This window comes from Acartia tonsa, chromosome 14 (assembly GCF_053477335.1).
Source record: "Acartia tonsa isolate MP-2025a chromosome 14, ASM5347733v1, whole genome shotgun sequence".
NCBI lineage: Eukaryota > Metazoa > Arthropoda > Copepoda > Calanoida > Acartiidae > Acartia > Acartia tonsa.
The window spans coordinates 85,202-106,704 of NC_137273.1; the positions used below are offsets into that span (position 1 = coordinate 85,202).

Genomic DNA, 21,503 nt, shown 5'->3' on the forward strand with positions numbered 1-21,503 from the left:
CTGAATTTCTTAATTTTTCACATTTCCTAGGGTATTTTTGGAGCCATTTCCGCTTGCCGATATTGAAATTAGGGCTTAAAACTCTTCATAGAGGTTGTTAGATACCTATGTTGATTATGTTTTTGACCCTAACCATAAAGAAATCGGAAAATTTTAGAAAACTTATAAAGCTTACTCTACAAGCATCGCCTAATGAGGTAATGGGAAGTATACCCTTCTATATAGATTTTTTTCTTCCCTCCGTTACAGATTTGTAAAATTTTTCTGTTTAAAAATAAACCCAGGTTGTTTGCAGTATACACAAAAAATTTTAATTTGTAAAAAATTAACCCATTTTATTTTTGGGTGGAACAAACTAACAGTGTCTGAACATGTTAACCGTTAAAATTTTCAGCCATGGAAGGGGTATTTTGTTTTATCATATATCAATTTATCCTCCATTGTCTCACTCTTATCCCTGAAGTCCCTCACCCCCCCTATTTTGAAATAAATCCTTATGATAAAGTAACAGGATGTTTGTGTGTTTGTCTGTGTGTTTGTACCTATGAATCTCGCTAATTAAATAATCGAAATTTTTTCTTCTTCAAGCTATTGTATTATTTTTTTAAAACTCCAAACATTTAATGTGCCACTAGAGGCCTCGAGGGGCGTAGCCGCTAGTATTAAATGAGGGGTCAATGCGTATTAGTGACATATTTTCACGAATAATGAAATATAGATGATAATATTAATAACAGTTAAATTCGGCCCCTCAGAACTAACAAAACTGGAATTCATCTCACGATTTTTTTTCATTTTACTATCCGTTGAAAGCTGTCTATATACTATGTGATAAATAACTATTAAATTATCGATTTTTCATATATAAATAATATATTTCATTATAAACAAAAGCACACAATGTTATAAAATAACAATTAAATTAACTAAATTTAATTTTTGTTAGTCATACAAAAAAAGTATTTCCAGTTTGGCTTCAAAACCGATTAATATCCGCTGGATTAGAACCAATTATCAGCCATACTGAAAAATTATGTATAGCATCGTATTATAGACAATTTTCCACAAATATTAAAATAAAAATCATAAAATACCAGTTCTGTTAGATAGGGCATATGGAAAAAAGTGGCTTTTATCTTATAATTTTTTATTTTAATATACGCGGAAAGCTGTCTATAATACGATACAATAAATAACTAAAACAAACAAATTGTCTTAAAATGGTGAAAAAGGATAAAAAAATGTGAAATTATGGCCGTTTTTTTGTCTTCAAAACCTCAAAATAGGTTAAAATTTGAAAATTTAAAACTTTTTTATATCACAGTAAAATTATATAGGACTTTTTATGTATAATAAATTAGTTTTTGAAAAATATAAATTGTAAATTTTAACAAATGTAGGGGAATAGATATAAAATAAATGTATATTGTGACAGGGTAACTTTAGCTTGCTAATATAGTCCACAGATATTGGTCAATACGTTCCTTCATGGTTAGGGGAGGGGATGGGGTAAAATATTGATGATACATTAGCCAGCTTGATGAATCATTTTATGAGGGTTTGCAAGATTCTCCCACAATATCCATGTATTCTTATATCCATTGTGAGGGGGTGTGTATTGTTGATACGTCGTAATCCATGTTTTAAAGGGAGGAAAGGAGGACTTTGGACTCTAAATTAAATTTGTACCCAAAGTTTTATAACCACGTTATCTCATAGGTTGAATACTCTTACTGAATTTTTATTTGTTCGGAAAGGTTAATATTTTTTATCGTCATTGATGATGTATATCAATGTTTAGTTCATTGTCTTATCCCTTAAAATCCCTGATTTATCTATAATTTTTCATTTATGCTCATAATTTCTAGATTACGACACATCTACAAAAACACCCCCCCCCCCCCATATATATTAAAAGGAATACTAATGGACGGATTTAAATTTCATTTTATTAGTTCTTACTATAAAAAAAATAAGTACAGGTTTCTTTTATCAATAAAACTTAGGTATATATAGATAAGTCAATGGTAGACAAAAATGTATATGTAATTTTCCTCTAAATTATAAAATGTAAACATTATCAAATCCCTCCCCCCTCCAGCTAAAAATCAAATTGCCTAATAATCTTACTAAAATTCCAGAAAGTACAAAATTCTATCTTATTTCAGAGAGGGAGAAGACACTGGACTTAAAATTACACTGGTATCCGAAGTTTTATATAACCACGTTGTCTTATTTGTTGACTCATAAACTTTTGATACTTTTATTGAATGGTTCTAAACTACAAGCAACCAAACTTTACAAATAATTTTAATAGAAACAGTAAAAGTCTCTGACTATGACGTCAGAAAAAATTAACAATTAACCAATGAGAGGCCGCTATATATTTTACCATTGTGAATACTGGCTTCTCATTGGTTAATTGCTATTTTTTCTGACGTCATAGTCAGACACTTTTACTGTTTTCATTTCAATCTTCGGAAGGGGTAACTTTTTTTATTGATATTAGTGATGTATTTCAATTTATCGTCCATTGCCTTACCCCTTAAGATCTTTGAACTCATCTCAATATCTCAAAAATTTAATCCCAATGTTCCACCCCTAATTAATTATAAGGGACATATTGTAAATGTTAATTAAGCATGAATTTTATACATAAGCATTTCATATATATACAAATAATTACAATATTTTAAAACTAGCGACCGCATCATTAGTAACTAGGGACTCTGTATTCAAAGTTGTAGGGAATGGCATAATAATGGCATTAACCCATCCTGAGTCTACAATGAAATAATAAAATAGTATTACTCCTTAAGAAATTATTGGTTGTATTAGTTTCAAAAATATAAAAAAAAGTTAGGCACTAATTTTTACAGCATAATTAAAACATTTTAAAATGATATACATTGGATATATACATATATATGGATAATGGATGTATATACATAGGATTTTAACCATAGTTAGTTATTGCATTTCTATACATTATATACAAGAATTTTTACACTGTAAATTCTATTCCAGTATGGCTTCGAAACCGCTGATTATCCGCTAGATTAGAACCGGTTCTAAGTTATACTGGAAAATCATGTATACAGACAATTTTCACGAATACTAAAATAAAAATCATAAATTTTATAATAGTTTTGTTATAACGGCTTCTCGGGGCCAACAAAGCTGGTTTTAATTTCAGAATTTTTCCTATTAATATTCGCGGAAAGCTGTCTATAATACGATACGATAAAAAAAACTATTCAAATATGCATATAATGTTTAACAGTGTAGGCTAAGGAAAAACATAGTTTAAAGCTTATTATAGGTCTTTTCAAATGTTTTTACCTATTAAATATAATTTTTTCCAGTATGGCTTCGAAACCGACTAACTTTCGGTTCTCAGCCATACTGAAAAATCATTTATAGCATTGTATTTCAGACAGCGTTTTACGAATATTAAAATAAAATAAAAATCCAAAAATAAAAACCAAATTTGTTAGCCGGGCCTTCGGCTTCACAGGGCTAAAAAAATGGTTCTAATTTTTATTTTAATATCCACGGAAAGCTGTCTATAATACGATTATGGCATTTTTAATATGGAAGAAACTATAGGTGAAAATTTACCAAGGATTAAATATTTTTTAAAATTATTTACAAAATATCAAATTATTGAAAAAAATGTGGGTTTTTTTGATAATAATAATGGCAGATTTTTTCTTATTAATAGTCTTTTTTTAATAAATAGGAACTAAATTGTTAAAATATTTTGAAAAACTTATATATGAAAACCTTTAGCTGTACATAAATACTTTTTTTGTGATGTTATTTAAATTTGTAATTTATATATTTTTTGCAATCATAATTATTATGATTTTTAATTATTGACTAAATAAATCACTATGAATGATCACCAAATAATAAGCCATAGGCATTTAAAGGAAGCCTTCAGGAAATACACTGCTTTAACTGAAAAAAAGACTGCCACAAGTAGACCCAATGGGCAAAAACTCCTACCTAAAATGTCATTTTAAGATACCTAAAATCTTTTTTTTTTTATTATTGAAGCTGGAGGCTTCAAATTTGGGGTATTTTGAGTCTACTTGTGGTAGTCTTTCAACAGTTAGAGCTGTGTTGCAAGCTTCCTTTATTGAAGGATTTTTATAGTCTTAGAATGATGACTAAAAATTAGCTGGAAGATTTTTTGCAATTTTTTTGCCGGATTTAAGGAATTCGCAATGATGAATTTTCTTTGATCAATAAGATCTCTCGTCCGTTCTTCCAATAAGACAACTAAAAAAAAAACATAAAATTAATGTAATGAAAACTTAGTTATTTATCGCATCGTATTATAAACAGCTTTCCGCGGATATAAAAATGTACAATAATGATATAATAATGCATCTCAGGGCTAACAAAACTGGTTTTAATCTCATGATTGTACATTTTTAAATTCGTAGAAAACTGGATAATATACGATACGATTCGTGATTTTTAGTATGGCTTAGAACCGGTTCCAATCCAGCAGAAATTAATCGGTTTCGAAGCCATACTGGAAACAACGTTGGTTTTTAAAATAGACAGTCATAATGTAAATAATAGTTATTTCTCGCATCATATTAAAAACGGCTTTCCACGGATATAGAATGTACAATTAAAAGATTAAAACTAGTTTTTTAGTCCCGTGGTGCCGAAGGCACCGGCTAAAAAAACTGGCTTTAATCATTTGATTGTACATTTTTATATTCGTAGAAAGCTGGACATAATACAATGCTAGACATAGTTTTTTGTATGGATGAGAACCAGTTCCTATCCACCGGATTCAAATGAATGCGAGAAAGAATATATTTTTAATTTTTGTTAAGGTGCACTGAAAGTAAAAAAAAAGTGCAGAATTTATTTTTTTTTACATGCAAAAAAGGAAGAAAATAATGTTAAAATGTTCATAAAAATAAGATTTAAAGAGATCAATGTTAAACTTTATACAATTTCAGGAGTTACTGTAAGCTACAAAAATTTTTGGATCGTGGAAAGAAAACGAAGTAGAAGGTTTCATCGTATTTTCACAAAGCTTTTCTCCTCTAACCCTGCGGTGGCAATCATTAACATTTACCTAACCTATAAAAAGCTACTGTAAAAAAAAGAAGAAACCCGCTACTTCGTTTTCTTTCCATGATCCAATATTTCCAGGGATAAGGGATGGGAAACGTAGGAAAATATTATTTTAGGCCTATTTCAAGCCTAGGCCTATTTCTAGCCTAATAAACAAGTTTTGGGATATCGCAGTGGTTCGTATAAAATGCTAATGAAAAAGCTGTGTGTGTGTGTGTAGATAAAGTATAGAATCAAATTCAGGTAGCTAGTTTAAAGTAAAAAACATAACTTTTTATAAACCTATATATTAATGGCTTTTGTTAAAATGAAGTTTTTTCTCTCCCAAAATTTTTTATCTTTTACTTTGGTAATTTGAACTGTCAGAAAGCTATCGTTGGGTTTCCCTCAGACAGATTTTAATTTGTATTATTTGCATTTTTATTAATGAGTTAAAATTTTATTTGAAAATTTCATTGCTAATTAAAATTCAAAATAAATAAATGAATATGCACTTGGGTAACATTCTATCAAGTTCTTTGGATACTATACTGGATATAATTTAATGATATATCTGTACTGTGTTGTATTGTACAAAAATTAGGGTGAAGGTGTTGTATCAACTCCGTACTAAATTTTTAAAATTCAAAAAAAAAACATCTAATTTATAAACTACCAAATGAAAATTCGTAGCTACCTTCTTTCCAAAAAAATAATCCCGTTATTGTTGTTTTTTCTATGTGGCCCTTTTTAAATGTTTAACTCTAAGCAGATTTAATAATTAAACTAATGTGATCTAACACCATTTATATTTATTTTTTCGTAGCAGACGAAATCATTATTTTTTCTAGAATTGTCTGCTTGTAAAATTTCCGCCATCTGTGATTTGGGCTTGTTTTGTATCAACCAATCACCAATTGGCTCCGCCAATTGGTGATTGGTTGATACAAAACAAGCCCAAATCACAGAACACTATTGGTTTAGAGCGGTAGCCAATATGAGCCGTCCGCCAGTAAGGTCATTAAATTAGGCAAATGGTAAAAGTTGCATGATCCCTTTCAAAACCAGGCCGAGACCTAATTTATGGCCAGGTTTCCTATCCCTTATCCCTGAATATTTCTCCTATTAGAAAAGAAATAAAAAAGAGCCGTCACCAGGTAGAAAAATAGAATCCAAGACCATAGAAGAAAACTGTAGAGAGAGCAGCCAGGTATTATCCAAATCTTAGCCGGGCCTGGTCGTTTAGGTATAACCGGATGCCAGCAGCTCTTAAATCAATCAATCAACATTATATCAATTAGTTAGAACCACTGGAAAGTGTCATGTGTGACGTCATAAAAATACGTATAAATCCATCTCTTTTTTAGGGGTTTTCTTTTCCACTTCTCCTCTCATCCTTTCCTTTTAAATCCTATTTTTATGACGTCAAACGTTACACTTTCCAGCGCTTCTACTAATTATAATACCATATTTTGAAAATGAATATTAGTTGCCCCACTTTGCTCCCCCTCACTCCCCCAGTAAAGTTATTTAAAAAGTAGAAAGATTATTTAATTGTGCATAGAACCAAGAGGACTTTTGGTAAGACATGGATTAATTTTTTTCTAACAAATAACATAAGAAAAAGTTTTGTTTTAAAAATAAAAGAGAAATTACCATATTAATCATATAATTTATGCATGTTTGAACTTAGCAAAGCATTTAATATTACACAATTATAAATGTTTAATTTGATACTATAGGGTATTTACTCCAAATTAATGGGTAAGAAGTAAGCAGAAAAATAGCCTAAAACAATCCCAAGGCTAGAATATATAGATAAAGTAGCCTAAATCCATTCAATCAGTTTAGTAGCATTTATAAATGAATGTTATTTACAAAAAAAGTTAAATTAGTTCACTTTTATACATATAGACAAAAGCATTTTTAAAACTATAACCAAATCATTCTCAAATTCTTTTTACACAGGGACGAAAACAAATTTGAAACAACGCTCTTAATCAAAATTCCCCTATTACAATTTTTGTGATATTTAAAAAAGAATTTAAAAAAAATTAAATTGTAGTACAAATAGATCATCAACTAAGCTATTTAGATAGAATTATCAACACATGCGGTTTAGTAAAGGTCACTAAGATTTGTCTGAAAGAATAGTCCTAGTCTTTTCAAGCATTCGTCAATTTTAGTATTTTAGTGGGGAATTTGAGTATAAAATAGGGTTTATTTTTTTATAGGGTGGAAGAAGATGGTAGAGGTAATTTTTCTAGAAAAGTTAGTGGAACCCTTTTTAAAATAGTTCTAAAACTTCCCATAACCTTTGAGAAGCAACTCTGTAAAGGAGAACCATATAGGTTCAGCGTTTATCAATATCCTTTGGTACAGACAAACAAACAAACATCCTGTTACTTTTATATAAGAATTATATGCGGAGCGATAAAGCCTAAATGTCATGTGTGAAGTCATAAAAAATCCATCTCTTTTTTGGGGGGTTTCCTATCCCACTTATCCTCTCATCCTACCATGTTAGACGTATTTTTATGACGTCACACCAGAAATTTTAAGCTTTCTCTTATATGCGGAGCTACTCTATAATTAGTATTCACCTGATGCTAGGCTTGCTTGTGCTTAAATCTTTTTGTAGCAGAACAGGAGCTACTTCCATCACACTGAAATTTAAACAAGAATTAGTTCCTAAGTTTTTCCAAAATCTTGAAAGATCATAAACACACCAGGTTAAATAGGTTAGGCTAAAAGAGCTTATTAGGACGAAACAGTTTTTTTTTTTAAAGTTGAAAAAGGGGTGGGGGCGGAGGGTGTTGATTGAAGGTTTTGAAAGGCGGAAACTCTTTAAAATCAATATGGTGGTTATGGGTGGGGGGAAGGGAATCTTTTTGCACACTGAAATTTAAAATGAATTCGTCATTTTTAAAAAAATGGAGCATTTTTAATTAGACTTGAACCCAAAGTTCTATTAAAACGTTATCTTTTTTGTTGAATTAAAACTTTGGGTTCAAACTAGCAGTGTCCAAATATTAAACCCAATAATCTTAATCTACAGAATGGGATATTTTATTTATCATGATTTGGGATGTACATTAATTTCTCGTCCATTATCATATCCCTTAAAATTGATTGGTTGGTTGGTTCAAACTACGGTGTCCAAATATTAAACCCAATGATCTTATTCTACAGAAGGGGATATTTTGTTTTTCATCATTGGGCATTAATTTATCGTCCATCAAAATATCTCTTACAATTGATTAATTGATTGGTACAAACTATCAGTGTCAAAATAATAAACCCAATAATTTTAATCTATAGAAGGGTATATTTGTTTATTATGATTGGGGATGTACATCAATTTATCATCCATTATCTTATCCCTTACAATTGATTGATTGGTTGGTTCAAACTAGCTGTGTCCAAACATTAAACCCAACAGTTTTAATCTACAGAAGGGGATATTTTGTTTATCAAGATTGAGGATATGCATGAATTGATTGATTGGTTGGTTCAAACTAGCAGTGTCCAAATATTAAACCCCATAATCTACAGAAGGGGATATTTTATTTATCATAATTGGGGATGGAGACACTTACAAGATTGAGGATGTGCATGAATTGATTGATTGTTTGGTTCAAACTATCAGTGTCCACATATTAAACCAAATAATCTTATTCTACAGAAGGGGGTATTTTATTTATCATAATTGGGGATGGAGACACTTACCGTAGCAGGAGGCCGTCAATATAATCCTCCAGGTCTCCAACCTTTCTGGTTTGGTCCTCCAATCTTCGCTCCATTCCAACCAACAATTCTATCAGCTCCTATAAACAAGAACAACGGTAATCGTAGAGTATGGATATATATTTATTGTTTGAAATTGCCTAGGGTTTCCCTTAAAATGCCTGGTCGAGCACATAACACCCCTCCTTTTTGGAATAAATTGAAAATAACGGGAGGAGGTTGATTCTTGTGTTTGATTTTAGTTCATGCTAGGTTAGGCTAGGTTATTTTGTGTTCAGGGTAACCCCGCAGGGTTAGGGCAACGCAGACATAGGCTCCACAGGGTTTGGGTTTAAGAAAGAAACTACTCCTTCCTTATTTTAAAGTTATTTAATAAATTAGAGGGCGGAAAGTGCCTTTCAGTGAAAGTGAATTTTAGGGCGTAACCGCCAAAGCTTAACTAAAAATATATCTTACCATATTAGATTTGCCCGCATATTTAGCCAACTTGTCTTGTGGAATGTTGGCTGCGCCCTGGGGTATTGGGGAAGCTTCCCGGCCCTGCACCACTCTTGTCCCTGTAAAATAGTATTATTAGGATATTGGGGACTAATGTAATTAACAGTCCAATGTCCCCTCCCTCCCTGGGAATATTAGGGACTAGTGTAATATACAGTCCAATGTCCCCTCCCTCCCTGGGAATATTGGAGACTAGTGTAATAAACAGTCCAATGTCCCCTCCCTCCCTGGGAATATTGGGGACTAGTGTAATAATCAGTCCAATGTCCCCTCCCTCCCTGGGAAAGGTATCAGCGAGGCTTCAATCCTGTTAATTAGTAATATTAGAATAGGGGGAGTTTTCCCTCAATGTGCCTTGTTGAGCACTGAATCCCCCTGCTCTTATTTTAAAACAAAATTGAAAATAAGGGAGTGGGATAGAATGCGTTTGTTTTTTTATTAGTATAGGACAGGTTAAGTTATATTGGGTAATGGGTAGCCCACAGGGTTAGGGCACCGCAGGTATAAGCATTTTCCCAGTGGTTCGACAGGGAAAGCACCATATCAATTTACAACAATTGAAGTATGTTGAATCAGCGCATAGTGCCTAATTAAAAATGACGTCATACAATAAAAATGACCAATGATAGGCCAGTATACATTGTTATTGACCAAAGGTAAAATGTATACTGGCCTATCATTGGTCATTTGTATTGTATGACGTCATTTTTATTAGGCACTATAAGCTGCTTTAGTATGTTGTTAAAATGTCAAGAAATTATCGATATGTCGGTGTTATGTCAGCCATGGCCACTAGTAGAGTAGCAATGCTACGACGATGGAAAATAAACTTACCGTTTGGAGGTCCAAAGGAACCATCGGACAAAGTTCTGGAGTGCCTGAAATAAAAGATCCATAGTTAATACACTTTAAAGGTCCCAGGATGGTTTTAGGCTATTTTTTTAGATTTAAGTCTTTGGATGGATTAAGGCTATTTTTCAATCTCCGAATGCAAAGCCTCTAGATGCACAATTACAGTTTAAACAAAGACAATTGGATTCATAAAAAGCTTATAGAATTCTAGATAAAATAAAATATGCAGGGCCTCTTTAAAGAAGGGAGAGGGGGGGGAGGGTTAATAAAGCCCTCAATTTCAATACTGTATTCAAAAAGAATATTTTTATTAGGGTGAGAGAAAGTTATTTTTTTGTAAGGGCGAATTCTCTCAGAAGGGTGAAATTACCCTCCTCATTATTGTTAAAAACATTTTCGGGACCTATAAGGAGCTTGACTATAAATAAGGTCAAAACGGTCTAGAGGTTAGCAAAATAGTACACATAAAGAGACAGACATCCTATTACTTTGGTATTTAGTATGTAAATAGAAAAAATTACAGAAAAACTTTAGCAATTTTCATATAGTGATATTATCTTGAAGATTAAAGGTATAATAGGAAGATTAATCAATTTTCTTCAAAGGTTTGAACTGTTTTAGACAAACCTCGTATAAAACAGGTTAGTTTGAACATTAGACAATATAGAAAATATACATACTTATTAAAAAAAACCTCTCATATTGTAAAGGATAAATAAGTCTTTATAATTTTCGAATTTTGTTGGTATGTATCATGAATCATAAAAGGTTTCAATCGTGCCAATGTACAAAATTTAAATGATTCCAATCTATAAACGAATTGCTATTCATTTAAATACAAATAATGGATTTTAAAAAAGCATTTGTACTTTTCAACTGGGGTAAGATTAATTTTATTAACAAAAACAAACACAATAAAAATAAGTATCTAGTAACAAGGTTGACATCATCCATAAGTTGTGAAGCACAATAAAATCATGGATGGATTAGACAAACAGACAAAGTGAGTTATTTAGCAGAAGTTCAGAAAAAGAGAATCACGAAACCTTTGTAAAAAAAAATAAGTATTTTTGTCTTTTGTAGCTTGACTGACTAACCAAGGACCAAGTAAGTTATATAATGGATGCTCATTGGTACAGGAAATCATCAAAAGATTGCAGCTTTCTATCTTAAATAGCATCTGATAAAATCATATTTCCCCCAATAGTGTGGTTGGACAGACAAAGTGAATTATAGATTATCTTCGTTACTAAATTTTAATAAGAATAATATAAAAAATTGCAGAAAGCTAATATTATAGTTTTATAAATATAATAAACTAGCTAAAAACAAACACAATTTCTAATACAAACCTCTAGAAGTTTATAAGTTTTTTTTCTCGTAAGAATTAAACAGTGCTTTCATACAAAGTACCTTGTTGAGCACAGAAACCAATCCCCTTATTATAAAATAAATCTTAATTAAGAAGAGAGGTTGGTTTTTCGTTTGTTTGTTTAAATTTTACCAGGGAGGTTCATAAACCCGTTTCTGATTCATTGGTTTACGAATTTTGGGTAATTTTATTGAATTTTGATTGATTTGTTCAGACTAGCAGTGTCAAAACTTTTCAACCAATGATTTTTTTTGCAACATATTGTAAACCCTTTAGTCGAGGATACATCGATAAGACAATGGAAGGTAAATTAATGTACATCCCCAATTATGATGATTAACCCTTCTAATGATCAAATTAATTGGTTGAAATGTCTGAGAGAACGAGTTTGTAAATCTTTGGGTACTAGTACCCAAAAAACAAGGAAAATACAAATACAAAAAAGGATGGACAAACCTGAAGGAATTGGATTCAGTAGAATTTCTTCTGTTTTAAATGAACATATGGACTTTCTGGTGACTATTATAGAGTTACTTCTCTTACTAAATCGTACCTAACTGTTATTAACATCCAAAGTTTAAAATTGACATGTTAACTCTAACATAGGAGCCATCCATTACATACGGACTGACTACAGACTCTAATTATATAGAAAAAGCTTCGCTTCTAACAAGGAAAATACAAATATAATAAATCTGGTATATTATACTGGTACCCAAAGTTTAAAATATCTTACAAATTTTTGGGAATTTTATTTAATCTTGATTGTTGGCAAACTACTACTGGTTTGAAACAACCAATAAAGCCAACGAGATGAGAGAAGGCGTATGTAAAACTTGGGTACCAGTACCCAAAAAACAATACAAAAATAAAAAGGACGGACAAACCTCGAGGAATTAGATTCAATAGAATTCCTCCTGACTGACCTGCTACCATCTTCATCGCCCTTGTCCTTGAAACCTAAAATAAAATGATTTTTAAAAATGTGAAACTTTACTGCTCAAGAATCCTTGTAGCTGTCAATAGTGTTAGGAAAATGGGGATAGATGTCACCACTTTTGGCCTACCTATTCTATTGACGTCAGGAAATACCCTATATCCCATCTCTTTTCTAGGGGGTTTCTTTCCCCCTTTCCTTTCTCTTTCCCTCTACTATAACGTCAATAGAATAGGTAGGCCAAAAGCCGGTGACATCTGAACACAGCTACTCAATCCAAATATTAAAGTAATAGGATCTCTATATGTGTATGTTTGTCTGTCTGTCTGTACCAAAGGATCTGGCTAACCACTGAACCGATATGGTTCTACTTTACAATGTAGCTTCTTATAGGTCCTGGGAAGGTTTATGACTATTTTAGGGGAAGGTACCACAACCCTCCAAGAGAATTAGCCCCTATACCTCCCCCACTCTTAATAATAAGGGATAAGGGGTTTGATTGCTCTAAGACACTTTGAGAAAAAGCACTAGTTTTCAAAATTTAACCTTTATGGTAGCATGACCCCAATCCTATATACAAAAGTAACAGGATGTCCGTCTGGGTATTTATGTTTGCTAAGATCTCCTAAACGGCTGGACCAAATTGTTCCACAATCTTTTGGGAAGTTTCTTATTGATATGGGAAAGGATTTAGGCTATTTTAAGGATAGGGGGCATCTAATATATAATTTACTTATTGATTTTTTGTACTTCGCTACTTTTGGATGTTATCATCCTTGTTGATATTTTTTTTAACAAGAAAAACAATGTGCAAAGTAAGGAAAACCTCGTACCAAATAATCTCCAAGTGGAAGCTGCATGCATAAATAAAACAAAGTTGGGTCACTATAGCTTTTTAAAAATCATGCATTTTTAAAAAGTCCAAATCACAAATCAAGTACTAATATAACTTATTGACTTATTTGTTTTTGCCAAAATTATCAAAAAGGTAGCGGGTTTCGTCGTATTTTCACAGTAGCTTTACTCCTATTTCTAGCCCCAGCGTGGGGCTCTAAGCCTGCGGGGACAATTTCCTGACACTGCGGGGTAATCTTTTACATTTAACTAACCTAACCTAAAATAACATTTCAAAAGCTACTGTGAAAATAAGACGAAACCCACTACTTCGTTGTCTTTCCATGATCCATGTTTGTATTAGATTTGTGATTTGGGCTAAGGTGTTATGTGTAATCTAAGCGAAGCCTTATTTCTGTCTTATCTGTTGGTTGGTATATCTGCGGTATATAATGCGGTAATGGATATGATAACCATTAAAGTCTGTTAATTGGCCAATGCATTTTTCCCCTCCATATGATTAACTTAAGGGTGCAATTTGAAGAAAGGTAAACTCTATAAACTTCTCGACAACAAGGGGACAACTAGAATCTCAACTTTGGAGCAAGGAAAAATCCAATCCCAAATTACATGTTCTCTTTCCAATCTTACTAAGATCAAAGAGGCTATTTTTGCATCATCATTGGGGCTGTACATCAATTTAGCGGTTATTGTCTTATCCCTTTAGATCCCTGTATCCCGGCTTACCTTTTCCCTTGCCAATCTTGCTAAGATCAAAGAGGCTACCTGCGAAACAGTGTATAGTGTCTAATAAAAATGACGTCATAAAATACAAATAACTAATGATAGGCCAATATACAATTTACCATTAATCAAATACCATGTATACTGGCCTCTCATTGGTAATTTGTATTGTAGTGACGTCATTTTTGATTAGACACTATACGCTGTTTCCTACCTGCACACAAGTATATTAGTAAATTATTGTTGTTACAGGGTGTTTAAAAAAGTGTTTTAATATTTTATTTTCATAAATCCTTATGTTTATCAGAGATTTAGAGATTGAAAGATGTATTATTAAAATTAATCTTATAAGTTTAATTTTGCTAGGGTAGTGGACATCCAATTTGAGGGGGGAGGGGGAAATGGATTTTTCCTCTTTATACTTTGAAACCCCTTATTTTAATACTTCAAAAAAATGCTTGGACGTCCTTGGTACTTGCTAGATAGAAATTATTAGAGGGAAGATCACAGCATTTTTGTAACTCTAAAAAAAACTTTTTGGAACACCCTGTTTTACTCAGGGTCAAGGGAAATGGCAGTTAATGAAATGATTTTAAGCATCTTAATCTACACTAGCATGTTGTAACTGTGATCAATAAAGCATTTTTTAAATTATTTTAAAAGTTTTTCCCAATTTTTTCTGCTTTTGTCATATCCCTTATCCCTGGTTTTTAGTTTTTTTTTGTATTAATAATCATGCAAAATCTAATGTCAGGGCTCGGCAGCTGCGCTTCAAAAAAATCCTCAGAAAAAAACAACCTTTTACAATTTAAAATAAAACAGCTGGAAGTCTTTCCATGGGCTAAATATTTCAATCCCTCTTTTTAAAAAGTTTCAAAGCATCTAAACGGGGTTAGATTTTAAGCTGACGCGCTGCTGCAGAGCCTTGGTAAAAGTATTAAAATGTGTAATAATGTTTTATGTAATAAATGTATATGTAAATTTTTCAAATAAAAAGTGTGTAACCTTAATCCTTTTGATATGCAGGTTATTTAATTTTTTAGTATTTAGCATAAGCCGTGCAAAAAAGTTTATCTAATATCATTATGACATGCAAAAAGAGATTTTCTACTCTTTGTTATTAAAAAGTTTTAGAAATTGAAGAAAGGAGTCAATAAAAGAAAAATAATTTTTAAGGACAGATTTAGCGCTATTGGTTTCGCCCCTGGCATTAAGAGGAGAAGAAAATAGCCTAAAACCATGCATAAAACTACCCTGTGTCTATGTAAAGATTCCCTATAATAGAGAACTCAATAGGTTCAGTGGTTAGCGAGATCTTAATGAACAAACAAAAGATCTTACTACTTTTTAGAAAAGAATACTAATTTTTTTCTTTCATTGACTTCTCCATATGAACCATTTATCGCATCGTATTTTAGTCAGTTTTCCGCGAATAATAAAATGCAAATATATATGATTAAAGCATGCTATTAATATTATGCTTTTATAAATTTTAATATTCGTAAAAAATTGTCTGTAATACGATGCAATACACGATTTTTCAGTATGGCTAAGAACCAGTTCTAATCTAGCGGATATTAATTGGTCTCGAAGCCATACTTGAAAAAAAAAATTGATGAAGAAAAAACTTACTATAGCTATTTTTAAGTTTAAGGCCCAAGGTTTTCTTTTTATTTTGTTGCTCCCTCGTGGCGGCTGCCAGGTCTATGGTACTGGCAGATACACCCAACCTAAATAGATAGAAATTATTAGGTATCTTCTAGCTATCTTCCTATCTATCTATCTATCTGTTCTCTGGTGCCGGCTGCAAGGTCTATGGTACTAGCTGATACACCCAACCTGGATAGATAAAAATTATTAGGTATCCTCTAGCTATCTTGCTATCTATCTATCTATCTGTTCTCTGGTGCCGGCTGCAAGGTCTATGGTACTAGCTGATACACCCAACCTGGATAGATAAAAATTATTAGGTATCCTCTAGCTATCTTGCTATCTATCTATCTATCTGTTCTCTGGTGCCGGCTGCCAAGTCTATGGTACTGGCAGATACACCCAACCTAGATAGATCGCAGTTATTAGATATCCTCTAGCTATCTTGCTATCTATCTATCTATCTGTTCCCTTTTGGCAGCTGCCAGGTCTATGGTACTGGCAGATACAACCAACCTAGATAGATCGCAGTTATTAGATATCCTCTAGCTTTCTTGCTATCTATCTATCTATCTGTTCCCTTGTGGCAGCTGCCAGGTCTATGGTACTGGCAGATACAACCAACCTAGATAGATCGCAGTTATTAGATATCCTCTAGCTATCTATCTATCTATCTGTTCCCTTGTGGCAGCTGCCAGGTCTATGGTACTGGCAGATACACCCAACCTAGATAGATAGAAATTATTAGGTATCCTCTAACTATCTATCTATTATTTATCTATCCTACTATTAGTTCCAAATGGTTGACTATTGTAACCCTCTTCACATTGTCTAAATTTTCAAAGATTACTCTGTTTTTTTTTCTCTGTCTGTCTAATGCATGTACTTGGATATTTGATATTCGTGGATATATTGACAGGGGGAAATTTATGGTCAATTTCGGTTGCTAATATGGACCTCATTTATTGGTCAGTTCGTTTCTCTAGTAGGAAGAGAGTGGATAGGGTAATTTTGGTTGATGGGGATTGGTATTATAGCCAGCTGAGAGCATCACTTTATCAGAGCACATGAAGACTAAGACAAAGCTTACCTTGAGAAATTATTTTTGGCACGGGTATTTGTAACCTGTGGTTTCTTTTTGTATGTATGTCTGTCTGTCTGTCTATCTGTATGTCTGTCTCTCTGTTTGTCTGTCTTTTTGTCTGTCTGTCTGTCTGTTTAGATAAAACTCACCTGGAGAAATTATTTTTGGCACGGGTAACCTCTGGTGTCGGCACGCCTGGTGATCTAAAGTAAAACATGTTCCAGGTAAGTTTCAGGGATCCAAGGGATAAGACAATGGACGATAAATTGATGTACAACCCAAATAATGATACACAAAATTACCCTTTATGTAGATTACAATTTGTGGTTGAAACGTTTAAAACTAACCAATCAAAAATTTAATTAAAGTCCCCAAAGTTATTAAGACAACGAATAAGAAAATGTTATTATAAAACTTTGGGAATTAGTGTAATAAACAGCCCAATGTCCCATCCCTCCCCGGGTAAATCAATCTTGTGTCTCCAATTTTAAGGTGAATAACTTTACTTTTTTAGTTTTCAAATATTGGGGTAAGTGTTATTTGTTATCTCAAAAAGTTTGACCCCTTTATTGAATTTCAGTGTCCAAACTTTTTAACAATAACCTTAATCCACGGAAGGGGTAATTTTGTTTATTATCATTAGGGTTGGATATCAATTTATTATTTATCAATATCCTTTATCTTATATTTTATTTTAAAAATACAATGATAAAAAAACTTAAATAATGCAATCGACTTTTAATTAATATTTTTAAAGTAAAATTTTCCTTTTAGATGTTTTTGACATATTATCATCAAATTGAAAATAACGAAATAATAATTACAAATAAAATACAAAAATCTTCCAAAATAAAAAACAAAAATCTACAAATATATGAATCCCAATTTTACGAGACATTGTACCATATACAAATTGCTACATACATAAATGTAATGGGACAAAGTGACTCAAAAATCAGCCGTGTGACGTCATAAAAATGAGGGATTATACTTTTCTTTTTTTATGGTTTTTCTTTCCCACTTCTCCTTTCATATCCCTCATTTTTATGACGTCACCTGGCTGATTTTTGAGTCATTTTATACCACTAACATAAGGCACTATCTATATCTAAAGCTACCTATGTTTAGTGTTAGTTTTTATCCCATAACTTACCTTATTTAGATTTAAAAACAATATTTTAAGATTTAACGCTTGGGGGATAATGTGATTTTCTCAGCTGCTATTTAAGATTAACGGCTGTTTTTTTGTAAATATTCTCTTTAGCAATGAGCATCTAGTATATAATTTATTTAGTCCGTCAGACTGGCAGTCAAGCTACAAAAATATAAAACAACAAATGTGAAAGGTTTCGTGATTTCCATCCATGATTTTATTGTGCTTCTCTACTTATGGGTGTTGTCATCCTTGTTTCTTATATGATTGTTTATTTCTTGTGTGAAAATGTTTAAATAAAGTTTATATAGATTAATGGATATAGAACACATGGATATATTGATAGGGGACAATTTGTCGTCAATTTAGATTGCTAATATGGACCTTATTTATTGGTCCGTTCGTTCTTTAGATAGGAGAGAGGGAAAGGAGTAAAGAGGATAGAAATATCATTTTTTAGCCATTTGCTAGTATCACTTTATTAGAGTACATGAAAATCAGGTGCAACATCCAAGTAATAATATATCGATTTTTAGCTAAAAGGCATTATGTACATGATTTACCTCTCTATACTCAAAATGCTAAAATATAAGTAAATTAAGTAAAATTTTCTTGTAAAGTTAACATTAATAAGTTTGAGATTTGTTTTGAAATATAAAATCTCAAGTAGGGGGATGGCTAAGGTGGTTACCCCCCCCCCCCCCCATAAAATCTATTAAACCAACCCAAAAGAAATTTTATACTTTGTGCTATTGTTTAAAGCCAATACTTTTTACATATCAGGTATATTCGGGTATAGTCCCTTACATAACATCGCGCCTTATGGGGCGATTCTTCGTATTTTTTACAGGAGCTTTTCTCCTCTTTCTAGCCCCTTTGGGGGACTCTATCCCTGCGGGGGCAATCACCTAACCTAACATATAAAAAGACATTTTAAAATTACGACGAATCGCCCCTTATGGGGCGATGTTACGAAAGGGACTATTCCCGTATATTCTAGATGTATTTTTTTTTCAATTTCAGATTTTACCTCTCTACCTAAAAGATAGTTATAAGGGATAAACTTGGACTTTAATTAAACAATCCTTTTTTATTCTATAATGAAAAATCAACCATTCTGACATACTGTTACAGGGTTATTAAAGAATAGAATCACATTTACCTTTGACAGATTTTTATCAAAATTATCAGGCAATTTTCAGTCATTTTTGGCGGGGTTTTTAAATGACTAGAAAAATGCCCGTTCTTATATTGGGTACCTGACTGGACTCTGGGGACTAGAAGGACTCTCTGGACTAGGACTGGACTCCATTTCATCCTCAACTGGGATAATCTTCTTCTTGATGGACATCCTGTTTTTTTGTTGCAAATTTTGCGCGCCATTTTAAAGGAAATTAAAATGAAGTTAACTTTAGACAAAAAGTAAAGCTTCCCCGAAAATATTCTTATCAAATGCCAAGAAAGTATGAGAAATAAAAGCTAAAAAAAGCTAAAATAGACTGTTTATTACACTAGTCCCAAAAGTTTTGTAAAAGCATTTTTGATTTCTATACTGTTAGCTTAACAACTTTGGGGACTTCAGTGAGTTTTAATTGGTTGGTTCATGAAGTTGAGTTCCAATCCCTAATTGTAATTTTTGTATCATCATTATGGGTGTGTTCATCAATTCATCGGCCATAGCCTTATCCCTTAATATCCCTAAGTATAAATACATTTTGGCGCCAAAATTAGTCATGCCTGTTTTGTGGAGTGAATTCTGTTTGTTGCAGCTGCCGAGAAACTGGTTCATACTGCTTCTGAGTTATGGGGGATACTGTTGCCTGAAACATTATCATTTTTAAGGCCAAATTTATTGTTTTTTTTCTAAAACTTATTGTTAAAAAAACAAACTTATATCATTCTTAATAGAAAATAAATATGCAAACGGGCTCTTTTTGTTAAAGTCTAAGAACAAAATATCTAAATACTGCTCAAAACACACACCTTTACGAATTTTACCAGAAACCTACCCCTCTCTTTTTGTAAAGCTACTCTATATAAATCACCTGTGAGTACGTAGGAAGACTGTTTTGACCAGCTCCCCCAGACTGTCCCCTAACACTGCCAAACCGCTTGCTGACCGCTGGCTCCGGCTGCCACGTGTCCTCTACAGTGCTCTCGCTGTTCAGAGACGCGTTCCCGCCAAAAGTATCAGCTGATTGTCTGCTAGTGTTGCTAACAGCTGACTGGCGGCTGGTTGTTGACTGTCTGCTGGTTACGGACAGATTGTCTGGTGCTTGACGGCTGTTAATTTCACCTAAAAGATAATATCTATAAATAAAATTGAAATATTAAACTTATAATTTTGAACAATATGTACAAGTTTTAAAGCAAAAACAGACTGAAAAATCATGTATATCATTGTAATACAGACAATTTTCCACGAATATGAAAATCATAAAATTAATACCAGTTTTTTTCCCATAACTTTTGATTTCTCATTTTAATAACCGCGGAAAGCTGTCTATAATACGATGCGATAAATAACTATAATTTGACAACAACCTTTTATACAGACAATCAAATAATAGTTTTAATTACATGTTGCAAATTCTTACATAAAAAATATAAAGAAGGTGTATCAACTTTTTTGCTTTTTATTTAAGATAGCTAGCCGGTTCTTTCAGTAAGTAGTAGATGTAAAATTTTTCATAGAATTCAGATATGCAATCGTTTTTTTTTGTAGACCTCTTATTTTTTAAGTAATTTAAGTTTTTTAAAAAAATAATTAAGTCGGTTTTAAGGTACTAAAACGCAACAAAATAAAAGAAGAAAATGGCCAGTATGAACAAAAATAGTAAGATCTTTAATTTGACACCTTACTTTTAAAATTCTGTTAAGTAATTATTGAAAAAATCAATTTTTTTAACCTTGGTTTAATAAAAACTTTAGACCTAAATATTTTCTCAAACAGACATAAAAAGTATGTGTTCATATATACTTTTAGAATGAGAAAAATAATACGAATCCATTCTAAGCGAAATTAAAAAAGTTTTGAAAAATTGTAATAAAAAATAAAAAAAATAAAAAGTTTATTTTAAGAATTGTGACTACTAAACTAGCCAATCACAAATCGCGAAGCTTAACCTATAAAGTTAACCAATAGAATTGCCAAAAAAAAGGAGAACGTTCATACAATATATACAATAGATACTACAATAAATATAGTGATATTACAGAACATGTAAAGAATGAAAAATTATGAACAAATATGCATCAGTCTGTTTATAAACTTCAAAACAATGCAGTTAAAATACATTATTGTTTCTTGTGTTTAAAAAATATCTGCTACATTGCATTGTCTTTTGTTTAGGTTTTGTTCAGGTTTTATTCAAGCTAACCCTTTAAAGCCGAAAATTATGATTCTTAAAATAAACTTATATTTTTTATTTTAGTTTTATAAAAGTTTTTCAATTTTGATTAGAATGAATTCGTATTATTTTTCTCATTCTAAAAGTATATATGAACACATACTTTTTATGTCTGTTTGAGAAAATATTTAGGTCTA

General features: G+C 31.9%; 1 protein-coding gene across 8 annotated transcripts in view; it reads right to left on the reverse strand.

Moving 5' to 3' along the window:
- Window positions 1-2,002: 2,002 nt before the first annotated feature.
- Rip11 (Rab11 interacting protein) overlaps window positions 2,003-21,503 on the reverse strand; it is a 93,370-nt gene continuing 73,869 nt past the window's right edge. For 2 of the 8 annotated variants that reach the window (XM_080146780.1, XM_080146773.1), the window contains 13 exons: window positions 20,002-20,252; window positions 19,694-19,776; window positions 19,216-19,308; window positions 16,953-17,006; window positions 15,702-15,799; window positions 14,073-14,111; window positions 12,442-12,514; window positions 10,165-10,208; window positions 9,289-9,389; window positions 8,815-8,912; window positions 7,689-7,751; window positions 6,240-6,353; window positions 2,003-4,287 (listed from right to left, as the gene is read on the reverse strand). In XM_080146780.1, the coding sequence (XP_080002906.1) occupies window positions 6,299-6,353; window positions 7,689-7,751; window positions 8,815-8,912; window positions 9,289-9,389; window positions 10,165-10,208; window positions 12,442-12,514; window positions 14,073-14,111; window positions 15,702-15,799; window positions 16,953-17,006; window positions 19,216-19,308; window positions 19,694-19,776; window positions 20,002-20,252 (1,052 nt within the window). In that variant the 3' untranslated portion in view covers window positions 2,003-4,287; window positions 6,240-6,298. The remainder of the gene's footprint in view (window positions 4,288-6,239; window positions 6,354-7,688; window positions 7,752-8,814; window positions 8,913-9,288; window positions 9,390-10,164; window positions 10,209-12,441; window positions 12,515-14,072; window positions 14,112-15,701; window positions 15,800-16,952; window positions 17,007-19,215; window positions 19,309-19,693; window positions 19,777-20,001; window positions 20,253-21,503) is intronic. The other 6 variants (XM_080146781.1, XM_080146775.1, XM_080146776.1 and 3 more) reach the window with 5 other exon arrangements.